The sequence below is a fragment of the Typopeltis vanoorti genome, chromosome 2 (genome assembly GCF_054136105.1).
Source record: "Typopeltis vanoorti isolate ZY-2024b chromosome 2, IOZ_Tvanoo_1.0, whole genome shotgun sequence".
Lineage (NCBI taxonomy): Eukaryota > Metazoa > Arthropoda > Arachnida > Uropygi > Thelyphonidae > Typopeltis > Typopeltis vanoorti.
Genome location: NC_143550.1, coordinates 156927753 through 156954294, shown reverse-complemented (window position 1 = coordinate 156954294; position 26542 = coordinate 156927753). Strand labels below are relative to the sequence as shown.

General features: G+C 35.5%; 1 protein-coding gene across 1 annotated transcript in view; it reads right to left on the bottom strand.

Annotated features, from left to right (window-relative positions):
- The window catches only part of LOC150109560 (coiled-coil domain-containing protein 141-like), a 451763-nt gene that overhangs the window by 147963 nt on the left and 277258 nt on the right, over positions 1-26542 (bottom strand). Inside the window, exons 22-23 of the mRNA XM_090409020.1 lie at positions 23249-23563; positions 2727-2907 (exon numbers count right to left, since the gene is read on the bottom strand). Of these exons, the coding sequence (XP_090265146.1) occupies positions 2727-2907; positions 23249-23563 (496 nt within the window). The remainder of the gene's footprint in view (positions 1-2726; positions 2908-23248; positions 23564-26542) is intronic.

Here is a 26542-nt window from a genome sequence, read left to right as displayed (position 1 = left end):
ATGCCTGTGACTAATGGAATGCAACAGGGCTCTGTTCGTGGGTTGCTATTATTTAATTTGTACATTAATGATATAGCAAAGGATCTGAGAGGAAGTATTCAGTTGTTTGCCAATGATGGAGAATTGGGTGGAGCAATGATTAATACAGATGTTAAAATTTTGTAGGATGATTTGGATAGACTATCAGGATGGGAAAAGGAGAGTGGATGTCAGTTTAATGTGGCAAAGTGTAAAGTTATGCATTTTGAGGTGAAAAGATTACCAACTGTGTGCCATATTGATGAAACTATACTCCACTAAATTGATGAAGCCAGGGATTTGAGGGTGTTAGTGGATAACGAGTTAAAGTTTAGAGGACATATTGCAAAAGTGGCTAAAGCAGCTCATTGGATTACTTGGTTACTGAAGAATACCCTGACAAGCAGAGAAAAACAGGCTATTATACATCTTTATAGAGCCTTGATAAGACCTCATCTTGACTACTGTGTGTAGATCTGGTCACTTGGGTTTAGAAATTAGCCAACAGGCAGAAAAGAGGTGATACAATTGAGACATGCAAATTACTAAGGGTTTTTACAAGCTTAATACAGAGGACATTTTTCAGAACAGGACTGGTGATGGGAGAACTAAGGGCCATCTTTGGAAAAAAAACTGAACAAGAATGTAGTTAGCAAGGGTGTCAGGACTAGACTTTTTGCTTAGAGTGGTAATGAGTGGAATAGGTTGCCAGAGTCTGTTGTGTGTATATAACTGTGAATGAGTTTTCAAAACAAAGTATGATAGATAATGCAGAAATGTTGGATAGCGCTTAGCATGATGTTTAGGGCTTCTCTTGATGTGAGTCTAAGGTCTCCATGGAGCAGTCCATAATAATAATAATCTGTCTCCAAGGTTTTAAAAAAAATCAGAACATTAAAATGGACATCAAAAATTAAAGTGGCAATACGGAACAAAAAAATAGCAAGTAAATTAATGTATAGCTTTAGTGAATACAGAGAGAAATGTAAGAAGGCTTTAAGCTATGTGTAAAATCACTAAAAAATTCATAAGATTCTTGGAAGAATATAATAAACATCATAATGGGGACAAAATATACTGGAGGCTATTGAAAAAAATCTTAGAAATAAATATTGAAAATGAATCAGACATGAAATGACAATACTGAAATACTTAAAATACTGAAGATAAGGATATTCAGGATGTCTGGAGTAATTAGTCTGATAAAATGAGATAAGCAGTGACAGAATGGTGTTAGAAAATGAGATAAGCAGTGACAGAATGGTGTTAGAAAATATCCAGAAAGAATGCAGCCATGAGCACATTTCAATATTGAGATTTAAAAAAAAAAAAATTAGCAACATGCAGGAGTAGATTATATTTGACTAGAAATGCTCAAATAAAGAAGTTTTAGTTTAACATTGGCTACACTACAAAAGTTAAAAAGTTGAAGGTCAAATTCTGTATTACTGGAGTATAGCTCTCTTATAACCTACCTATAAAATGTATGTAAGAATTACATATGGAGGAATTTCACTATTATTTGTTCCGAGGTAAGATGCATGCATGCATACCAATCGACCAACCTTTGCCGGTAAAGGTTGGTCGATTGGTAGAGCCTCTGCTACTAATGGCTCACAAAAAGTTAAGAAAGTTTGCGCACAGTTAGTAGGTGGAAGGGGACCAATTGTTCGATGCTGTTGGCACACTCTCCCTCGATGAGTCTGTGGACTCCCTGGAGGTGTCTAATAATAATAATAATAATAATACTTGAGATTGTTTTTCCTAAAGTTGCTCTTCTGGAAAATTGTAGAAGAGAAATTGAGAAAAAGCAAGCTGGATTTAGACCAAATTAGAATCAGGATCAGATTTTTGCTTTAAGATAGAGATAACACTCACTGTGACAAACACTATTACAACAAACTGGTTCAATCCAATAAAATCCCTGTATTTGTATGTCTGTATCATTGCTATCCTCTTGTTGACTTGTCCACCAAACTTTAGAATCTACATTTTCTTAATCAATTCTCACAGTCAACATTCCACAAACACCTGATAATACCTTAGTTACTGTTTCTGTACTTTCTCCATTACTTCCTCATTACCACAAACATAAATGACAAAATCTAAGTACAGTAATCCAGATGTGACTGGCAACAAGGTATTATAAAGATGCATAATAACTGTCATGTCTCTACTTGTGACTCCTGCTCTCAATAATATTGTTATTCTTAATTTTTCTTACTGTGTCTCCTGAACTTTGACCACATTTTCATACTGAGTTGCAAAGACCTGAGTTTGAATCCACTTAGGATGATACAAAGAAGCTTTATAAGGGCCTTTCCACTGAAGGTGAGTGAGCCAATCTCATACAGAGATAGTAAGATTTTCCTCCAAGTAACTGGCCAGAAAAAAAAAAAAAAAAAAAAAAAAAAACGTAACAGGCATAATACATTGGCTTCACAGCCTTAGTTGCTACTTCTGTAATTCCAAATAACAACAACCACAACCATCTCTACCTATCTCTCTTACCTTTTCAAGTTCTTAGCATGGAATTTCCCATGCTATTATTAAAATTAAAATAAACAGCCAAGATGACAATATGAAAAGGCAGGTATTAATTTTATTAAGAAAAAACAATGTGATAACAAATACAAAACTGTCATAATTAAAATCTATGCACAGGTATGTTTAAGTAACATGAAGCATGATAAAACTCTTTCAAATACCTTTTACTTGAAGTTGTCCATGGGTCTCTGCTGTTCCAGCAACATTAGTAGCTTTACAAGTGAACCATGCTGAGTCATCAGGAAGTGTTTCTTCAATGGTAAGACTACAGATACCATTGCTATTAGTAATGCGGTAATCTGGATTGTTCAGGATCAAGATTTTGTCCTTATACCATTCTACCTAATGAAGAATAAAAAGAACGATTTACAGTATACATCACAAACACTTCATATAGGATATTCTATAATTTCTGAATTAAAAGATTTCAGCTTAGAGGGATGCGAATCATGAAACAGAAAGTAAAAGGTGCCCGAGAAAAAAATTGTATAGATTCGATGATTTTTTTTATTACAGCAGATAAGAAATGGCATCAGCATGTGGTGAGAGAGTGGAATGCAATATTAAAATTACTAAAACAATATAAGCAGAAAAAAAGAGTTCATTTCATTAATTCACAGAGAGCAAAGATGAATAACTGTAGTAAGGATTGGAAAGAACTTTACATATGGGCTACCTCCTTATTATGCTAAGGAGGTTTATGTTTCTTGATGACCCAGGAAAGTGGCTATACTGTAGTGGAGCTTAAGCCCCTAGTAGGACTCCATAGTCAGACTGGCTTCTTCAATGGTTAAAAGTTAGGACCAGACAAGGTGTAGTTCATCCAGGAAGCAGAGAGTTACAAGTGGGGTCCCGCAGGGCTCAGTACTGGGACCTATATTGTTTAACCTTTATATCAATGACATTGTCAGTGGATTGCAAGGGGATATTCATTTGTTTGCAGATGATGCGAAGCTGGGAAGGATTATTAGTAATAGTGCAGATGTGGTAACCCTGCAAGAGGATTTGAATAAGCTAGATAGATGGGAAAATGAATGGGAGTCGGTTTAATGGGGGTCTCGGTTTAAGGTCTTGATATTTCCCAAACCTCAAGACCTTAAATTCAAATTTAAGGTCTTGAGGTTTGGGAAACATCGATGGGACGCTGTATACTGTATGGGAGGAGTTATACTGGAGGAAGTAAGGGAGACAAGAGATCTGGGGTTGATGATTGATAGAAACCTGAAATTTAGGGGACATATTGCAAAGGTGGTAAAGGTAACACAGAGGATTGCTGCAATAATGAGAAGGACGCTGACCTGCAGAGATAAAAGGGTTATCATTCCATTGTATAAGTCTCTGATCAGCCCACACTTGGACTATTGTTCAAAGATTTGGTCCCCAGGATTTGAAGGGGATAAATTAACTGTGGAAAGGGTACAAAGGCAGATAACAAAGATGGTTTCAGGACTGTACAAGGATAGTTATGAGAATCGGCTGAGGGAATGTGGACTGCAGAGTTTGGTGGATAGAAGAAGGAGATGTAATATCATTGAGACTTTTAAACTGTTGAGAGGTGTTTACAGGGTTGACACTGGGGAAGTTCTTTCGCTTGGTTGAACAGCGGGAAGGAGTGATGACAAGAGGCCATCCCTGGAAGTTACGAAAGGAATCTGTGAGCAAGAGGGTGAGGAGTGATTTCTTTGCATGGAGGGTGGTTGAACCATGGAATGCATTGCCTGATGGAGTGGTGAGAGCGAGAACGGTCAATAGACTGTGTTTCTTAGGAAGGACCTGCCACGATGAGTTTTTTGACTCCATGGAGGCCTGAATAATAATAATAACAATAAAGTAAATATTTCGTCCTAAGTGTCATAGGACATTATCAGTACAGTTAATTCAAACAATACTAGGAATCACATACATTTAGGGTGCATGTTAAAGAATTAAATTAAAATATGTCTGAAAAAAAAAAAGGATTACATTAAAATGAGATAAGATATAAAAAATTATTTTACACAATTTTGGATGACAATTTCCCAGACTTTAGGGATAGTAAGAACATCATTATGGTTCAAATTAGGTCTGTGATGTAGGACTTCAACACTTTCTTTATATAAATGTTCATGTTTATATGAAGATCTATGTAGAAGAAGACTCTCCTAAAGAACTTAAGAGAAGACTCTTCTCCTAAAGACAAACTCTCACCTCTGATGCTACCTGGCATGCACGAGGTCCCATGCTCCTGTAAATTGTCCTACTACAGACAGACAGGTAGATCCATTAGCAAACGGATTTCAGAACATCAAGACCATATCCATCTTATCAAACCACAGAAATCTGGCCTCGGACTACACGGAATTGAAAATCCCTAACCATATGATCCATTGGAAGAAAACATAGATCTTCATATAAACATGAATGCTTATATAAAGAAAGTGTTGAAGCCCTATGTCACAGACCTAATTTGAACCATAATGATGTTCTTACTATCCCTAAAGTCTGGGAAATTTTCATCCTAAATTGTGTAAAATAATTTTTATATATGTTATCTCATTTTAATGTAATATATATTTTTTTGAGACATAATTTAATTCTTTAACATTCTACTGCACGCATAGAGGGAGTCCATTGTAAGCATGCGCCCTGACTGTATGCAATTCCTAGTATTGTTTGAATTGAGTGTACTGACGATGTCCTATGATACTTAGGATGAAATATTTACTTATTATTAAAAAATCTTATTACTGTGGTTATGTGTATATGTTTAGTCATGAATGCTCCACAGGTTTCATTATACAACAAACATAATGTCCTTTAGTGTTACATGGTGATCAGCATTCATTTTCATAAAATTATGGAGACTACAACTATGTTAGGAATAATTACTTCAATTTCCCAACAATTCGACCTTCATATTAAGGTCATCATCTGCAGTACACACACACACATATATATATATATAAATATACATACACACAAAGACAAGCCATATTACATTTCAATCAGTAAGCCAAAGTGAAAATGATTTGATCAACCATTATTCTACTGGCCTAACCTCTAGTTGAGAAAAAATAAATAAACTACATCAAAGCTATATTCTATTTATAACATCATCAGAGAACAAATTCATATAGACAGTTTTAATACAGCAAAAGTAGTGACCTAATCCATAATTTAACCATCAGTGTTGTTTAATATTAGAATTAGGATCCTGGATTGCTTACACTCCTAATTATAATTAACTCTTAGACCAAAAGGTTAAGTGGGTAGAATATGTGCCAGCCATATACTTGGGATTTTTAGACCACCATTATTGTTAAGATTAGGGTGGTTGATAAGAATTTAACAGGCCTCCTTAAATTTAAGCTCATACCACGTTTTGGTGTGATATAAATAACAAGTGCCTTTCCAGTCAATTCTATGTAGAGTATGTAGGGCATGATCAAAAAGGCCAAATTAACCATAGTTTTTAAATTTAATATGCCGCTTATGTTCCTTTTTTCTGATAGGAAATGTGCATCCTGTTTCACTTATATAGGACAAATTACAGGTGCAATGAATACAGTATACTCCAGGATGAGTCAGTGGAAGAAGTGGATCCTTGGATAAGTTAATAAGTTCTTTAATTTTGCAAGAGGTTTAAAGATGGCATTAAGGTTGTATTTCTATAGTATTCTGTTTATTTTATGGCATTAAGGTTGTATTTCTATAGTATTCTGTTTATTTTATGGCATTAAGGTTGTATTTCTATAGTATTCTGTTTATTTTATGGCATTAAGGTTGTATTTCTATAGTATTCTGTTTATTTTATGGCATTAAGGTTGTATTTCTATAGTATTCTGTTTATTTTATCTGATATAACTTTAATGCATGGAATGGCTACAGTTTTATTGTAATCTAGTTTATTTTTGTTTTTAAGTGGTGTGTCTTATGAAGAATTTCATTGATAGTATTTTGGCTGTAGCCATTTTTCAAGGTATTGCTGATAACTTTTAATTCATGTTCAAGTACTTGTTCACTGGAGCATATCTTCAAAGCTCTGTTTTTTTAGTGTATAAATGACACCTAGTTTTTGTGTTGGGTGATGGTAAGAGTTTATGTATATATTGGCCAGTATGTGTAGGCCTACAGTAAACAGTGAAGGAAAGACTGCCAGAAGGAAGACAGGTGGCAAGTGTATCTCGAAAGGGAAGTGATTTCTGACTTTCAATTTCAATTTTGAATTGTATGCATTTGTGTTGTTTTTTGGATGCTGAGGAGAGTGTCTAATGTCTGGTGGTCATGGGACCAGATAATGAAAATATTATCAACATATTTAAGCCAGACTTTGGGTTTAAAAGTAAAGGAATCTAGAGTATATCGCTCAAAAGCTTCCATATAAAAGTTAGCATCGATTATATATTTAGTTTAATCCTTTATCCAAGTGTAAGCAAACAAAGTTTGTGCCTGAAGTATCTTCAGGACTGTGGCAACTCATGGCAAAGGTGGACTGAGTTCTGATCACTTTCCTTAGTATCCCATAATGCAAAGGACATCTCCTTGTGGACATGTATAATGCTATGCATTATGGGAAGGGTCACTACCTAGACCAGTTTCGATCGTTATTGAGGTCTCTTGTGGGAGCCAGACCCAGAGGTGATACCAAGGTTGAAGCAATGCAGAAGTCATATTTCAATATGCCAGTTGCCAAAAGGTGTCACACCTTATTATTAAATTAATCTGGATTACAGTTTAATTATTAATTATTATATTAATTAGGATTTAATAAGGTGTGACACCTTTTGACAACTGGCATATGGAAATATGACTTCTACATTGCTTCAACCTTGGTATCACCTCTGGGTCTGGCTCCCACTGAAGATACCTCAATAATGCCTTCCCATAATGCATAGCATTATACATGTCTGCAAGGAGATGTGCTTTGCATTATGGGATAATAAGGAAAGTGATCAGAACTCAGTCCACCTTCGCCAGAGTCCTGAAGATACTTCAGGCACAAACTTTGTTTGCTTACACTTGGATAAAGGATTAAACTAAATATATAATTTATAGCCTAACCGAGTGAAAAAACTTCCAACATAAAAGTTAGAAATTGGGGGGAGGGAATAGCGGTGCACCCATAGCTGTGCCTTCTTTTTGTATGTAAAGAGTATTTTGCCACACAAAATAGCCAGAACGAAGTTCATGGGCAAAGAGCATTGTGATATTGGGTGGGAATTTGTCATGTAAAAGAAGAATTGTATCATTGATTGGGACATTTGTGAAAAGGGCAGAGACATCAAACTAACAATAAATCACTTTTTTCAAGTGTGATGTCTTTAATTTTGTTAACAAAGTGTTGTGTGTTTTTAATATAGGAGGGAGAATGACCTACCAACTCCTTGAGTGTTGATGCTAGTTTCTTGGCTAGATGACAATTGGGTACATTCTGATTGTGAATCTTTGGTAAACCATAAATTCTCAGGGAATGAGCATAGTGCGGAAGTAGTTTTTTAACTGTATCCACAGGCCAGGATGCGACTGATTTAAGTAATTTTTCTGTTTTCCTTTTAATCCAATTAGTTGGGTTATAGTTTACAAGTTGATAGGTGCTGTTGTCTAAGATTATTGATTAATTTTTATTTAAAATTAGGATGGACGGTAGATGATGTTGATGGAGATGATTTGTAGTAGAGGTTCGGTGTAGTGGTTGAGACAGTTATAGGTCTCCTCCCGCGATGAGTCTTTGAACTCCTTAGAGGTGTCAGGAATAATAATAATAATAATAATTTTTTTCTAGGTATGTTGTTCAGTTTAAAATAACAGTGGCACTGCCTTTAACAGCTCTAGTGATTATGATGCCCTGAATTGCTTTTAATGATTTCACAGCTGCCAATTCAGATTTGGTTAGGTTACAAGTTATTGATACAGTATTATTTAAAATGTTTGAGGTTTGTAATTGTATTTTATCAGCTATGATGGTTGGGAGAAATCTATGCTTCTTTCAACGATATATAAAATCCAATTTGTTAACAGCCCTGGGTGCCACAACAAAGTTAAGCCTTTATTAAGTAGCAAGAGTTCATTATTGTTCAGGGTGTGGCTAGAAAGGTTAATCACATGACTGTTTGTTAACGGCAGTTGGTGGCTCCAGTTATCACTTAATTCTGGTTAGATTATTATTATTACACAGGCCCTGCCATAGTTAAAGACCCATTGAGGAAGAGCCCTCTTTCAGGTCAAACAATGTCTAATCCATATGTTCAATACACGCAAAGAAAAGAACATGCATTCACATGCCCCTGACCACATTTCCAGAAATGACTGCCACGAGGCTGTCAAATCTTACTGATGTCTATACTGTAAGATCCCCTTAAAAACTTATAGACTACTATTATGTCTCCTCTCTCTCATGTGTATATTACTGAAGATACCTAATGAGGATGAAATATTTTGAAGAATTTCTCCCTGAATACCTAGGTTATGTCCTTTGCAGCAGTTAACACTTGACATTTTCATCTATTAACACGAAGAATATAAGGCTTAGGCTACGAAGGTAACTAGTACAGTAAGGCATGGAAGACAAGCAGACGAGCATATGAGAGAAGACTAGCAATGAAATCCAAAGGGAACCCTGAGTTCCATCTCCATCCAGCTGGTATGCCTTCCACATTCATTTTTCCTTCAACTGACTACATAGAAAAAGAGTTCTCAGGATTCTCTTTGGATTTCACTGCTAATTTTTCTCATATTCTCATTTTTCGCCTTACTGTAATAGTCACCTTCATAGCCTAAGCTTTCTATTCTTATATTTGCTATGTCCTTTGCAGCAGTTTTCACTTTATCATTTTCATCTATTAACATGAAGAATATGATGAGTCTTTGACTCCATGAGGTCTTGTTTAATAATTAATAATAATAATAACATGAAGAATATAAAGCTCAGGCTAGGAAGGTGAATAGTATAACAAGAAGAAAAAAATTGGAATATGAGGAAAGACTAGCAATGAAATCTAAAGTCTTATTTAATCGTATGTAGCCAGTAAGAGGTAAAAAGTATTGTGGAAGGCATACCTAACTAGATGGAGATGGAACTCAGGTGATCAAGGCAGATGTTAAGCAGTTTAATGATCACTTTATTAGAGTTCCCCATCCTGATAAGGCAGACTTTAATCCAAAGGAACTAAGGAAGGGAGAAGCATTAGAAGTGGATGAAAAGGATATATTCTGAATACTAAGTATGCTAGATAGTAGTAAGGTAAGGAGACAAGAAAAAATGTCGCTACATGTTTTAAGGAAATGTGCTGTGGAAATGATAGTGCCATTGATATGGTTGTTTAATAAAACTCTTACAATAAGGAAGGTTACTGGAGAGTGAAAGGAGGGGTGAGAGTGCCATTGCATAAGGGTGATAGAATGAAGGTATCAAACTGTAGGCACCAATTCATATTTCTTTTGTGGATGCTAATTGTTTGGAGAAATTGGTAAGAACTCATACAGAATTGGGTAGAAGAGGGCAATATTATTTATGCAAACCAACATGGATTTGTTAAGAAGCACTCTTGTTTTTCATACTTTGGTTGCCTTTTACAATAGAGAACAAGAGCAATGGATGAAGATAAGGTGTAACACTATCATCTTTTTGGATTTTGCAAAGGCATTTGAGAGGGTGCCACATGACAAATTGATTTTAAGTTTTGCAATATATGGTTTGGATATAAGGTTAGTGGATTGGATTGGAGAGTTGTATATGGGAGAGCAATATCAGGGAGTATTAAGGTTACAAAGGGAGTTCTACAGGGTTCAATTCAGTTGTTTGTAGATGATATGAAGCTTGAAAGGATTTGAATAGGCTAGAAAGGCAAACAAATTATTGGGTATATCAGTTTAATGCAACTAACTGAAAGATTTTTGAAATCTGGGATCTGTAGTTGGAATGCTTCATATTCACTTGGTTTGAGGTCTACTGGAAAAAGTGAAAAAAGCAAAGGATCTTGGGATTTTGGTGGTAGATAGAAATTTGAAGTTCAGAGGACATATTGCAAGGTTGTGAAGACAACTGAGAGAACTGCTGTAATATTATACAGTGTCCTTAACAGGATAAAACACGAGCTAGTGTGACTGGAGAAACAATAGTCATGTGGAACATCAGGATGGAGAATGAAAGAAAACATGAATGGAAGTATGAAAGTATGGGAATAAGGAGAAGGTACTGTATGGAGATTGAATGATAAAAGTTATACTTAATGAGAAAGTGATGAAAGCATGTTTCCCAGATGCAAAGATCAAGCTGTTAGTTTGCATTGGGGAGAAGTAAAAGAATTGACTGTTTTGGTTGGCCAAAACAGTCAATTCTTTTACTTCATTTTTTTTACCCAAATTATTTGAAAGCGGAGAAATATGCAATGAGAGAAGACATGAAAAAGTTGCCGACTAAAGTGAAAAGGAAGAGTGCAAAAGTAAAGATTGTGAGTCTGCTGCCTCAATATGACAGGATTGTTGGAAGTGCAAAATTAGGAAAACTAGAAGTATTAGAGGGGATGCAGTCACGTGTGTATTCAACCACCTCTGAGGCAAATTAAAGTGTGTACAGAAATGATTACACAATTTGAAACAGAATGGTTTCTAATCACAATTGGTTGGTAATGACATTACATAAGGGTAACTGTGGTCAAAGGGGATGTTAAAATGCATGTACACGAATGCCAGAGGTATTAGAAATGAGGGAGAGGAGCTTTTAGTGTTGCCAGCTCCACTTGGTCAAAAATTATAGGAATCAGAGAGATCTGGTTGACAGAAGATATAGTTACAGGGATATTGTAAAGGATATTATATTTTCAGGGAGAACAGAGGGAATAGGACTATAGGCAGTGGTGAGCTATAAGGGGCTCGAGCGAGCCCTTTGTTAATTTTTTCTCAAATTTGCAAGCCCCCTTATTCTTCTTGTTTACTTTTTTATTTCAAAAAAAAATTTTTTTGAAACATATTAAGTGACAAACTACAAACTATTAAGCAACTAACGAAATCAAAAACTACAGACCTATAAGCTTACTCCCCACCATACATAAAGTTTTCACAAAAATTATAAATAATAGAATAAAATATAAACTAGAGGGAATGCAACCCTGTGAACAAGCTGCATTCAGAAAGAATTACAATACTTTGGACTATATTCACACATTAAGACAGCTCATTGAAAAATCAATTGAATACAATAAACCTTTAAACATGTGGACAGACTTATGTGTTCGTCGAACATGTTGTTCCAAAAACTGGTTGAAAAATGCACTGGTCGAAAACATTCCAAAAATTGGAATGCTTTCGACCAGTGCATACTTCCTGTCCTAATATATGGAGGAGAAACATGGACTTTAACAGAAGTCCTAAACAAAAAGATGACAGCAACACAACATCACATGGAAAGAAGTATGCTAAAAATAACATTAAGAGATAGGAAGACAAATATCTGGATAAGATCTCAAACAGGTGTCATGGATATTGTAAAATACATTAAACAGGCTAAGTGGAGATGGGATGGCCATATTGCCAGATGCAGTGATGGGAGATGGACTAGAAAAACAACAGAGTGGAGACCAATGGATAGAGAAAGACAAAGAGGAAGACCGAGAAGAAGGTGGAGGGATAAACTGGAACAAATTGCAAGGAGTGAGATGGATGGGAGAGGCAGAAACCAAGTGATCTGGAAAATCATGGGGGAGACCTTCGTCCAGCAGTGGACAGAACCAAAAGATTGAAGAAGAAGAAGAAGAAGAGAAGCGACAAACTCATACGGTAGCCTAACAAAAATTAGTCTATTCTGCAGTGTACAGATTATTTGGAATTATTGTTTCGACTCCTCTATAACGAATGCACCCAAGTTTGAAAATAAAATAAGCGCATGTGCTATCTTTACCCTTCTGGTAGCCAATCATATGGTAAAACCAGTAGCCAATCATATGTTTTATAAAAGATTATAAAAGATTTCATTCTTATTATATTTTGATAGTTTAAAAAATGTGTTTCTTATGTAAGATAAATTAACACAGTTGATTGTGTGCAAATATTTCATGTTTAGATCATGAAATATTTGTTTAAAAATGATAGCCTTTACAGGTTGATTGTCCTCTCATACTTTTTGATTGGAATTTGTACACAAGCTGTATTAATAAAAGTTTTGGTGAAATACGGCTTTTTTTTTTTTTTTTTTCTCAACAATGTGAGCCCTTTGTTAAAATTTCCATAGTTCACCACTGACTATAGGTAATAATTATGGAGGACTTCAACTATGGGGAAACAGATTGGAAGAAGGAAAGGGGATATGGCAAGAAGATGGAAGTGAAATTTATACAGTTGCTAAGGGATAATTACCTGAAACAGCATGTTTCAGGTAATTTGGTAGTCATGTAGTCATGGATGGGACCAGGGATTTGAGAGTGCCAGATCTGGTAACAGCGTCAGCAGATATAAGTAGACACTTTGTCTCCAATTGGGGAATGTGACCATGCAGTCTTGTTCTGGGAAGTTGCTAAACATGTGAAATTCTCTGTCAAGAAAGAGTTTTTATGTTAAACTATAAAGTTATAATTATGACAGATTTAGGAAGCATCTTGGAGCAGTGCCATAGCTTAAGAAGCTACAAAGCAAGAATGTTGGTAGTACATAGGAAGTGGCCAGATCTGGGATTGTTTGAGAGAAACAGTATCAGACTGCATATCCCAACAGGCAGGAGGATAAACCAAGTGGGAAGGGTTAAGTGGATGAGTAGAGATATAAAGCAAGAGCTGCAAAAGTAGAAGATACTGAAAGGAATGTAAAGAGAAAGATGATCAGCATACTCGTGAGCAGTGCAAAGGGTGATTAGTATGGTAAGAAAGGCCAAAGCTGATTATGACTGATAATTAGCTAAGCAGGTCAAACTAATCCAGCTTTTTTTGTTAAGTTGCAAGTAAGAAGGAAAATGACTATGGAAGGATGACTTTAACCATCCTACCGGCTGAGGTGGATGAAATATCTAGCTCACCATAGCATTCTGCATGGATCAAAACTTCATCGGCATTGTACCTTTCATCATGCCATTACCTCCCTCCACTGTTAATCCCTTTACGGCTATTTAAAGCCATTCGTGGATTGACTGTTAGTGCCTGACTAACAGTTTGTGTCACCTGTCTTTGCACACACTGTTTTACTTGGAATTTTCTTTACTGTCCTAAAATATTTGACTTTGTTGCCTCTAAAATGATTTATTGTGTTTCTTCCCAAAAATTGAAACAAATTTCACATGTGCGAAAATAATCAATCCTGAAATGACCATCGATCAGCCTTTGCAATGAATCTATTTAGTAGTAGAAAATTTGCTGTGTTATAAATTTATTCTTCAAATCACTGCAACGGAACAGTTGCACTGGTTGTTCCAATATAGAAACAACTTTTTTCGCGAATTTTTCAGATGTTTTCATTGAACATATTATGTCACATATTTATATTTTTAAATAATATTTATTGAAATAAATATGACCTTTTGCTTTCTTTCCTAGCAAAATACTGTTATATGGATTATCACATTTCAGTTCTAGAAACTAATGTTTTTTTTTTTGTTGTTTTATGAACAACAAATGATGTTATATTGCATAACTCGGTTTCCGATTGTGAATCTTTTTAGTATCAAAAATTTATATCCAATGATGTTTTAGCAGGGATTCTTCGCAGTTTCTTTCTTTTTTTTTTTTTTTCTGTAGGATGCACATTACTATAATATCCAGTGCGTAACCACTATAGATATGTTGAAAATATAATGTGAAGGCTATCGTATGCAGAATAATTAAAAATTTATGCTCATTTTGAAGATTTGCTAATGCTTACCCCCCCCCCTCCTTATCCTTTCCTGGAATTCAATTATATAACCACTCTAAATTTCTACAGGTTCGAAAACGTTTCCAGACAGTATTCAAAATCCATTACTTCATTTTACTGTTTCGACAAAAGAAATAAGACAATAATATTGTTGTACCCTGAAGCTTCTAATTCTGTACTATTTCTTTGCAATCTAAAATCAGCTGTTCTACTGTCTGCTGAAATGATTTGAAATTTTAGAAATACTATGCTATATTTTCACCACATAAAATTGTTTATATGCATACCACACAAAAAAAAGTTCAGTAGTATTATTTTAGTTTCTTTTTCTTAAAATAATCTAAATATTTTTACTTCTACTTCTGCTTCTGGTTGCTATTTCTGAAGCAATCTACGTTTTAGAAATACTTGTAGTAATCTTCTTAGCTGGAGGGAAAGGTAAAGGCTTAGATTACTCTCAGTGCTATTGAGAATGCTTAGCTAGAAGAAAATTGAGAACGCTTAGCTAGAAGGGACACTAAAGTGCCTCAAGCTATAGTGCGAGATACATCAAGAATGTCATGTTTCGTTTTCAATTGTTGATTAGTAGACATCCTAACATAGAAAAAAATACAGACATTTCTTTTACAGGCTGATACAGTATTTATGCTGAAATAAGTTCTTAATTTATAATGATCAGTTTTATTTTTATTATCGAAAAATTATTAATTATTTCATATAATTATCTTGAATTATTTTAAAAGAAAAGAAGCATATACTTCACATAATCTTATTTTTTGGGGAGTGCAGGAAGGTTATATTGAAGACTTATTCAATTTGCAGATATTTCAGAGAATTTATTTTATAAATCGTTCACAAGACAACTGTTATGAATGTAAATCACTTGGGGAACATGCCCATTCATTTTAGTGTAAATAGTAGCAAAGATTTAGCTACTTCAATAATGCCACGTATCTAAACTAGAAGAAAATGTCGTTATATCTGCTGATGTTAGAACTCTCATATAAATAATTTTTCTGGCATGAATTCTCTATCAGCTATAATGTAATCAATCTACAGATTTTTGCCCTCTTGTATTCTACCATCTTATGCACAGTGATTTCTTCTTTGTACTACAAGAAAAAAATTAGATAACACAAGAAAAATATGGAGTATTTTCTTTTTCATTGGGTGAATTTACAATGTTCTCTCTTTGTGTTTTGAAAAGAAAGTACAAATGATTTTATAACATCTGATACAATTACAAGAGTGGCATTTTACCTTTTTCCTCCCACATGAGAAAAAGAAATATGACAATAATATTGTTGATTCTGTCGAACTTTTGTAGTATATATATAAATATATAAGCAAAAGTATTGCTTATTATAAAATTGGAGCATAATATCTGAACTAGCAGAAAATATATACATATCAATTTAAATCATAACCATTAATTTTATTTTGTAAGGACCAATTATACAGGGAAACTAAGAAGGTGAAAGTGCAAAGAACAGTAGATTACAATATAAAGAAAAAAAATTTAGTGATATGTTTAAAGAATTTCATTATTCTCTATAAAGCAAAGTTGCTCAAGCAGGTCCTTCAGGAAATCTGTGAAGTATTCTTCAAATCATGATTTTGAACAAAAATATAACATAATCTCGAATGTCAGCAGCCGGTTTTTTTAAATAATATTTCAAATAATTATCGTGAATTAATTTCTTCGAGAACAAAGAAAATGTTTTGTGGAGTAAGCGATTAGAAAAAATTAGCAAAAAATAAAAAATTAAATTGGTTCTGGAAGGTAACGCAATATTTAAGTGAAGAAATTAGACAAGGATCTTTATTTTGTCCAGGCATTAAAATTGTATTGTACAATAAAAAGAGAAAATAAAAATAATTTCTATATTTTTAGTTTATCCAATATAACTAAAATTCAGTTACCTAGCATAGATCAAGGAACTGCATTTCTTGTTATAGGTAACTGAGTCACAGCTATGAGCCTGAGATAATCTGATTAAGTGCTCTCTTCAGCGTGAGGGATTATCACACCTTCTAATGGACATGCTGGCCAAATTGCACTTCTTATCCATGTTCTTTTAACAGATAGCATGCATCGTATCCAGATTTAGCTGGACGTCTATAGACGTCCTGGCCAGTTGGGAGGTTAATCAATGATGACAATGGTAGGAATATGAGAGAGGCAAAAGAAATAATTGATTTGCAAGTAATCCTTACCAAGGTGTATCATCCAGTGGAGATTTTGCAATTGTTGATGTGACAGATATTCATGTCAAAAGTGAGGTAGATAAACAGGAAGTGCTTAGCATATTGAAAAATATCAATGTTAGTACAACAGTTGAACTGGATGGCATGCTAGCCTGTGTACTACATGAATGTGCAAGAGAACTGGCATTGCCTCTGATGAAGTTGTTCAATCTAAGTCTCAGCTCTAGCAAGGTTCCAAGGGAGTGGAAAGAGGGTAATATAGTTCCACTGCATAAAGGTGGCTCCAAGTAACAAATTGGAGACCAATTAATGTCTCAGGAGAGGTGCTGGTTAAGTCATTGGAAAAGTTGGTTAAAGGTAAATCCATCAATGAGTGGATAAGGATACAATAATCTATGGTGGGCAACAAGGCTTTATAAAAGGGAAGTCCTGCTTTAATAATTCACCCACATTTTATAATAGTGACAGCAGAATCAAGTAAGGGAAATGGCAACACCACAATACTGCTGGACTTTGCAAAGGTGTCTGACAGAATAGCGCATGGAAAACTATTACAAAAGTTGGAGCAAATGTGAATGAATATCAAACTGGTAGTGTGGATGGGGAGAAGGGAGAGTGACAGACAGCAGAGCGTTGTATATGGTGGAGTGGAATCTAGTAGAATGAGGTGACAAATGGAGTGCTTCAGATTTCTGTACTAGGGCTACTACTCTTTAATTTGTACATTAATAATATAGAGAAAGATTTAAGGAAGGATCAGTTGTTTGCTAATAATGCAAACCCGAAGAGGCAAATAAATAGTTGATAAAGATGATGTAAGATATCCTGCAAAATGATTTAAATAAATTGACAATGTGGGCAAAGGATAATGGTTATCAACTTAAATTTGCAAAAGTAAGGGGATACGGATATTATTTCTGGGAAAAAACTCATTTTTTCCCAGAAATAAGGGAATACACTTTGGCATGAAAAGATTGCATACCTTGTATCACATTAATGATATTGGATTGCAAGAAATTGACAAGGCTATGGATCTGGAGGGGGGGGGGGGAACAGATAGCTCAGCGGATTACTTGGATATTAAAAAACACAAAAGGTTATTATCCCTCTTTAAAAGACTATGATTCAGCCACATTTTACTACTGTGCACAGATTTAGCCACCTAGGTTTTATGACAGAAGTGGTGGAAAGGAGTCAGAGACAAGTGACCAAGCTGTTGACAGATCTATGGAATGCTCTCTATGAGGATAGACTGAGGGTGTGCATGGGATGCAGAGTTTGATTGGCAGGCAGCGGAGAGGGCGGGGCATTGTTGAAACTTATAAGTTAAAGGAATTCTACGGCTTACATAAAGCAAACGTTGCAATATATCACAAGCAGGACAGAACAAGGGGGTTACCCCTGGAAGTTGTATAAGAGTGTGCAGACTAGATTCTTTTGCTTGGAGAGTGGTTAATGAGTAGAATGGATTGCCGGAGATAGTTGTAAGTTCTCCAACAGTGAACAAGTTGAAGGAGAGGAAGAATAGATATTGTGTGAATAATTATTAGTGGGAGTCTCCTGTGATTATTATTATTATTAATGGGAGACCCAAACTATCAAAATATCTATCATACCGCCTCTTGAATTCATTTACAGAACTCCCAACTCAGTCAGGCAATGCATTCCATTCATTCACCACCCTCCAGGTGAAAATTCTAGTTCTCACACCCTTGTTAACCACACTTTTCCTTAATTTCCAGAGATGACCTTTTATTCTTCTATCACACAGCTGAAATATTTCCCCTGCATCAATCTTATAAAAATCTTTTAGTAATTTAAACGTTTCGATCAAATCCTCTCTTCTCTGCCTATCAACCAACCTCAGCAATCCACAAGCTCTCAATCTATCAACAATGTAGGGAGCATTTTTTACATCACTCACCAACTTAGTCACTCTCCTCTGAACCCTCTCCACACCTTCTCATCTCCAAGGAATCCAGGTGACCAGACTTGATTCAAAGTCTGGTCACCACTCTGGTCTCCACTCTGTTGTTTTTCTAGTCCATCTCCTCACTGCGTCTGGCAATATGGCCAGCCCATCTTCACTTAGCCTGTTTAATGTATTTTACAATATCCATGACACCTGTTTGAGATCTTATCCAGATATTTGTTTGGATAAGATGTCAATGCCTTATAAAGGAGAATAATAATCTCTTTATCTCTGGATGTTAGTGTGTTCTTCAATAACCAAGTAATCCTATGGATGTGCAATCTTGGACACCTTAGCAATGTGTCCTCTGAACTTCATCTCCCTATCCACCAACACCCCCCAAATCCCTAGCCTCATCAATCTCTTGCAGTACTGTTCCATCAATGTGGTACATAGCTGGTAATCTTTTATTCCCAAAATGCATAACCTTACACTTTTCCACAATGAACTGACATCCATTACCTTTTGCCAGCTTGTTTAAATCATCCTGAAAACTCCCAACATCAGCTTGATTTTTTATTGTGCTACCCAACTTTGCATCATCAGCAAACAACTGAATATTTCCCTTCAAGCCATTTCCTATATCATTCACGTACAAATTAAACAATAACGGCTCAAGCACAGAGCCTTGAGATACACCACTGGTCACCTGCCTCATCCTGGACTCTGCTCCTCCATACATTACTTTCTGGTCTCTCTCCCTGAGCCATTCTCCTATCCATATCACCAATTTAGTATCCATTCCCATCTGCTCCAATTTGCATAACAGTGTTCCATGGGATATCCTGTCAAAAGCCTCAGCAAATTCCAGAAGTACCACTGGGTAGCCATTTCCTTTGTCCAACTCAGATGTCATTCTATTATAAAAAGTTAATAAATTGTTAAGGCAGAATCGACCTTTAACAAAACTATGTTGGCCCCCCTATAGAATATCATATTTATATCCACCCATTCTTGAATTCTGTCTTTAACCAACTTTTCCAATACTTTTACCACCACTCCCGAGATAGTGATTGGTCTGTAATTAACTACCGCAGTCTTTATGCAAAGAAACTGCTTTGCCTTCCTTCCACTCCCTAGGGACCATACCAGAGTTCATTTATCATTAAGTTAAATAACCAAGTAAGAGGCATTGACAATTCCTTTGCACATTCACACAACACCCGAGCTGATATTCCATCTAAACCTACAGCAGTGTTTGCATTTAAATTCTGCAATATACTAAGTACCTCTGATTTATTAACTTCAATTCTCACATTTGTTATTGCTACAGGTACAGAGATCCTCACTTAGGTGACAGACTTTTGAAAAGTGATCACTCAGTAACTCTACTATTACACCTGAATTGGTCACCTCAATACCATCAGCACCCACTAAGGTTATCCTTCCAAAGTCATTCTTCCTTTTACTTGCCACATAGCAGAAGAACTCTTTGGGATTACCCTTGATCTCCTTGGCTAAGGTCTTCTCATTATCTGACTTAGCTTTTCTTACTATGCTGGTAACCTTCCTAGCTTGAGCCTTGTACTGCTCGTGGGTGTACTGATCGCCTTTCTCCTTGTAAATTCTCCATAGCATTTTCTCTTTTTGCAGATCAAGCCTGATACTACTACATATCCATCTAATGCCTACCTCGTTTGTCTTCCTGACCATGGGAATACATTCTGATATTGTTTTCCTCAGATACCCACTGATTTTATCCCATACACTGCTAACATCTTCCCCCTGCAATATGTTCTGCCATGGGATGGCTGTAAGCTCACTCATAATTACCTAACCTGTAGTTCCGTATATACCCCTTCTTAAGAGAGAAATCACAAATTTTGCAACCTCCCAAACCAATACCACATGATCGCTCTCACCAATTGGTAGTAACAAGGACACCTTACTTATTCTTATGTACTCTGAACCAATGACCAAGTCCAACACTCTCACACCACCAGTCCCTTCGGTTATGTGCCATTTCAAGTAATTATCTCTTAGAAGGTGTATGAATTTCACTTCCTTTTTGCCATGTGATATTTTCCTTCCAATTGATATCACCATAATTAAAATCCCCCATAATAATCACTAACCCTGCACTAATTTGCAGATGCATGAATTCAATATCACCCCCTGTATCCCCCTGGCTTATAGCAGTAACCAAGTATATATTTGGTTGAGTTGGTTTTCACACCAGACCGCCTCAAATGAACTATCATTAACATGTCTATCCTCTTGATATACTACTTTCTTTGGCTGCAACTCATCAGCTATCATCAACAGAACTTACACTCAATCTTTCAATTTTAGTTTCCCTGCCCAATTACTTCAACTTGTTCAGAAACCAGTAATTTTTTCAATCGCTTATGACCTTCCATGTTCAGATGAAATCCATCTCTTGTATACAGCTGTCTTTTGTAGTGTGCAAACACACTCCAGACATCAACAAATTCCAGACCTCTTTTTTTACACATTCTTGCAATCATATCATTCACTAATAATTTCCAAAACGAGGCATCTCTCTCTCACACACACACACACACACACACACACACACACACACACACACACACACACACACACACACACACACACTATCCTCCCTTTGACGTTTTTCTTCTTCACGATATCTAACAGTGCTCTTAAATCTTTTGCTACTCGATTAATACTACCATTCAAGTCATTTGTACCCACCATAACTATCATCTTTTCTGCATCATGCCCTCTCTTTATTGCTAAAGTCGCTCTCTCTCTCTATTGTTCCACCAGCCAAGCACTCCTCAGGCATACCACTCTCCATACCCTTAATCATAGAATCACCATATATTGTACCACTCATAACTACATTCAAATCCAAACAAGCGTCACTCATGGCCTCATTTTCTACACTATTCAGCATGATTCTCCCAGTTTCATTACTTTTCTTCAAAGCTCTTTTACTAACTCCCTCACTTTCATGACATCTCATTTCTTCTAGACCTTTTGTACTTTCATTCTGTTGACTTCCAATCACTTCCATACTATTCAACACATTTAATTCAGTTTTAATTTCCAGAACCTCCTTACTAAGCACTTCCAATTCCTCTTTCAGGAGATGAAGGTCACTTTTCATTTTCACGAACTCCTCCCGAAGCTCTTCTGCTACAGTCCCGATGTCTGCTTCCATTCCTAATCCTTTACTTTCACACTGTTCTTTTTCACTTCTGGTATTTTTCATATCTTCTCTCATTGCATATATCTCACCTTTCAAATCATTCATGCCAACCAAATCAATCAGTTCTTTCACCTTAGACCTTTACCTATCATACCTTTACTCTCTTACTGTTCTTTTTCACTTCCAATAGCATTCATATCTTCTGTCATTGGATATTTTTCACCTTTTAAATCATTCATGCCAACCATATCAATCAATTCTTTCACTTCTCCCCTCTGCAAACTAATAGCTTCACTAACATCCTTGATCTTTGCACCTGAGAAGCATGCTTTCATCACATTCTCATTAAGTAAACCTATTATTGTGAAATCTCCATATGATACTTGCTTCTTACTCTGTTTCTTTATCTTTTATACATTTCCCATTCACCTTTTCTTTTATTCTTTTTCCTGTGGTGCCACACACCAATTGTTTTTCCATGTTGCTTGAGCCTATGTTTTGTTCTGTGAAGGACTCCACGTAGGCATACTATTTCTCTCCTCACTGACACCTCATCATTTGCATTACCTTCAGCCACTTCTTTCTTATTCTCCTTCAAATTTCATGCTCACTTTTTCTACTACATTCTCTACAACACTTTCACTATTGTGTCTTATGTTGTTAATGTTAGTCACTTCATTCTCCCAGTTTCAACACACCCTGCATTTCTTGCACTTGCTCACAAATTCTGCATTTCCTACACACCCTCTCTCCACTCTCACTTTTACCATAAACCATTTAAACTTGACAATTAATACACTGAATATACACTAAATTGTATGAAATACCTCATAATAAACTCATTGAATAAAGAAGCCTTGGCTGCTATTCTTCTCATATACATCAGTGTTATATAAAACACCTTTTAAACAATATCACATAATAAGATTCACAAACAATGAAACACACTCAACTACACAGTCTGAAGCAAGGAAAATTTCATTTCATCAGTGGCTTTAACAGGCACTTAAGCGCCCACGGCCTTCCAAGTATCCTTGGACTTCCCAACTATAATACAAGGATAAGGGTTACCCCTATGCCTCTAAGTATTCTTGTCTGTAAATTGTGTGTGTTCTACTGGCCGGTTTGTCTGTTTTGAGGGACAAAAAAAACCCGAGTTTCTGGAAGAAAAACCCTCTACCACCATATGAGACTGGCTAACTCACCCTTAGTCAAAAGAGACCAGATAAAGGTTCCTCATGTCACTGAAGGGAATCAAACCCAGGTCTTTCCGATCAAAGGGCTTCGTCTACACTGACTGAGCTAAGGAGGCTCGAAGTAAGGAAAATACTACCAATAATGATTAATCATGAATATTTATTAAAATAAATGACTTAACTGTATTCCATGTGCAACACTGCTACTTCCATGCAAAACACTAGTGACAGTCGAAATTACAATTGCTGTTTTATAATATTTCTAACTCTAATATTTCAATTACTGATTACCATTATTAATCAGTATAGTATTATTATCATTAATCTTACTTAAAAATTTTACTACATATTCATACTTACAGTAGGAGAAGGATAACCTTCAATTTGACACTGAAAAGTACATTTAGAACCTTCAGGCACTTCACAGTTAACAAGAGATTTTGTGAAATAAGGTCTCTTATATAAAGATTCATCAGAACCAATGTAGAGATGAGAGCTTGATTTTAATGGTAATGTACTGGCCTCTGATGTTAAAGCTGTGGTTTTTTTCATCTGCTTGACAAATGTTGACACCAAATGAGCTGAGGTTAACGTGCTTGAAGTATAATTGGTGAGGTTTTCAACACTTGATTTCACTTCTTCCCGAACTGTCTGCAAAGATGACTCCATTCTGTCCTTCATTAAAACAACACAAGACAATCTTGAATAAATGCTTTACTGAATTGAGAAAGCATTAGTTTAAGATATTAGCATTAGCTTCAGATCATTCATCACTTCATATCATAGACTATCAATTAAACACCACTTAATTTTAACCATGTTTTAAGGTTAGAACCCTACATTCCTAACTTTAATTGATGTATTTATTCTACAATGAAATCTATAAAAATGAGACATGAATATTTATTTAGTGTTTTCATATGAATACTTAATTCATATGAATTTTAATATGAATAATTTATTCTGCAATTTTCATTCCCTATATTACAACAGCGATATTTTAAACATGACATAATTCAGAAATATTTCATATTCTTTTAACACACAACATCTTGTAAAATCAAAGCCAAATATATAAAATTTGTCCAATATATAATTACTGAATATCTCTCTATGGTCACCACTAGAACCAAGATTCATGTCCATACTACAAAACAGCTTCAGACCATTCATCACTTCATATCACAGACTATCAACATCTGTCAACCAGTCATGATGTTTCTTAAACCAGTGTGGTTATCTGATTGTTATTATCATTGATGTTTAACTTATGTGCAGCTACCTTTCCATAGTAATAGAGATTATGCAGCTCTTTACAAAATGTCTTACTACTAACTTGATCCTCACCCTGTAACCAAACTGCTGGCAGGCTATTTCCAAAATAGGACTACCGAGATTTTAGTCATATTCTTTCAAACAACATTTTGTCCTTTGGTGGTAACTTTCCAGGTCTTCTAGACATTCTTAGGTGTTAATGATCATTCATAGTAGTGCTTCACAGTATAAACATCACCGCAACAAAATAAATAATTTATAAAGTTGATAAGATTTCACTGGATTTCCAACCAATATCTTCGGAGCACAAGATGCTGGTTTATTATAAACCAAGGTTGTAGAAATAATTCATATCTTAACTGAAAAAAGAACTAAGATCCTATCAAGGCATCCTCTAGAGCTGGGTAAAGGAAGTTAATTCAAAGAAGTAAGGTTATATGCTGTCCTAGAATGACTCAGATCTTTGGCAAATCAATGCAGCCATTGAGGTGAGGCAAATGTTTAATAATTTTGATGGTGATTCTAAAAATAATCTCTCAAACTTGTAGAATCATCTTCTATGCAACTTGGCTATCTTCTAATCCTGTGTGATGGGATATCTAAAATGTGATTTAACAGTCTAAACATGCTGTGATAACTGTGAATCATTTTTATGTTCTTCAAGGTGAATATTAACAGATCTACTGGTCTGTCTAAAGCAAGTTAATTTGCAGGCACTTGGAAGTTTATACACTTTAGGATGGACAAGTAAATGAAGCATGTCTTTTGGGGAATAGATTTTTGAGAAAAGTGGATGCATGGTTTAAAATTGCCAGCGATTATATTTACAAAGAATTCTGATCTACAATCCAGTAAATTTTTGTTGTATTCCATCCATTATGACAGTCACATTACCCTCATCTGCTTAAGTGAAAAAGATCACAGCCTTTGCTGTCTCAACTATTTGATCACTTTAGGATTTTCCAAATTGATTTTTTAAGGCTTTTTTCCCCTATTACTCTTCGTCATTTTCACTGTTACCTTCTGATATAGCTTCATCCCTTCTGAGTTTGCATTGCTGTCACAGTTTCTTTCCTATTCATAACTAGCATTTCTCAACTGAATGCATTCCATGAGTTTTGCCTTTTAGTTTGTAACTATAAGAATCTTATAAAATTACATTTTTTTCTCTCCAAACATGGAGCAAAAAAAAAAAAAAAAACATCATGGCAGTTCCTCCTTCTGTCTTTATCAAATTAATGCAGCCAATGAGGTAAAGTAAATGTTTCATAGTCTTAATGCTGATTCTAAAAATAATCTTTCAAACTTGTAGAATCCTCTATGCAACTCAGCTATCTTCTAATTCTGTGTGATGGGATATCCAGAATGTGAATGAAACCCTGCTACCTCTATATGAGATCGGCTAACTTATCAAACAAAGGCCATATAAAGATTCCTCTCACAATAAACTGCCTTATGGAGGTGCAAAATATTTGTTAAAAATTTTATTGCAATGAATATAATTATGCTAAAATATTATAAAATGTTGCTTTATAGTAACATTTGCTTAAATTTCTTGTGCTATATGTATAATAAAGCTATTAGTGCTTGGGAAATTGTGAAAAAATATTTGTTAAAAGCAATAGTAAGCTGTATTCCATGGGTGAAGAAGCAGACACAATTTGGTGTAAAGTGGATGACAAACGATATCAAACAGGAACTGCAGTTGAAAAAGAGATTATGGAAGATATACAAGGAGAGGGGTAGAGGACAGATACATGAAGAATATAAGATGCAGGCCAGGAGAGTGACCAGAATGGTGAGGAAGGCAAAAGTGGAATATGAGAAGAGATTGGCACTAATATCCAAAGAAAATCCTAGAGAATTTTTTAGCTAATGTGGCCAGTAGGCAAAGAAACAATTGTGGAAGAATGACATTGCGGGATAAAAATGGAAATAGAGTGACTGAGGCAGAGGACATAGTGGCAGAGGACTCCAATAAAGTGCTCATTGTTCAATGAGCACTTTATTGGAGTATTTCAACCTAGAGGAGGTTTTAATACTAGAGGGATAGGGCAGGATCAGGGTTTAGAGATGCAAGAGGAGAGTGTGTTCCAAATACTGAGTACTCTGGATACCAATAAAGCTGTTGGACTGGATGGTATTTCACCATGGGTTTTGAGAGAATGTGCTAAAGAACTGACAGCTCCATTGACCTGACTTTTAATATAATAAATGGCTGAAGGAAAGGTACCCAGGGAATGGAAGGAAGGTAAGATAGTACCACTGCATAAGGGCAGTGGCAGACTGGAAGTGTCTAATTATAGGCCTGTTCGTGTATCATCAGTAGTTGTTAAGGTCTTAGTAAGGGACTACATACAGTGTTGGGTAGATGAGGGT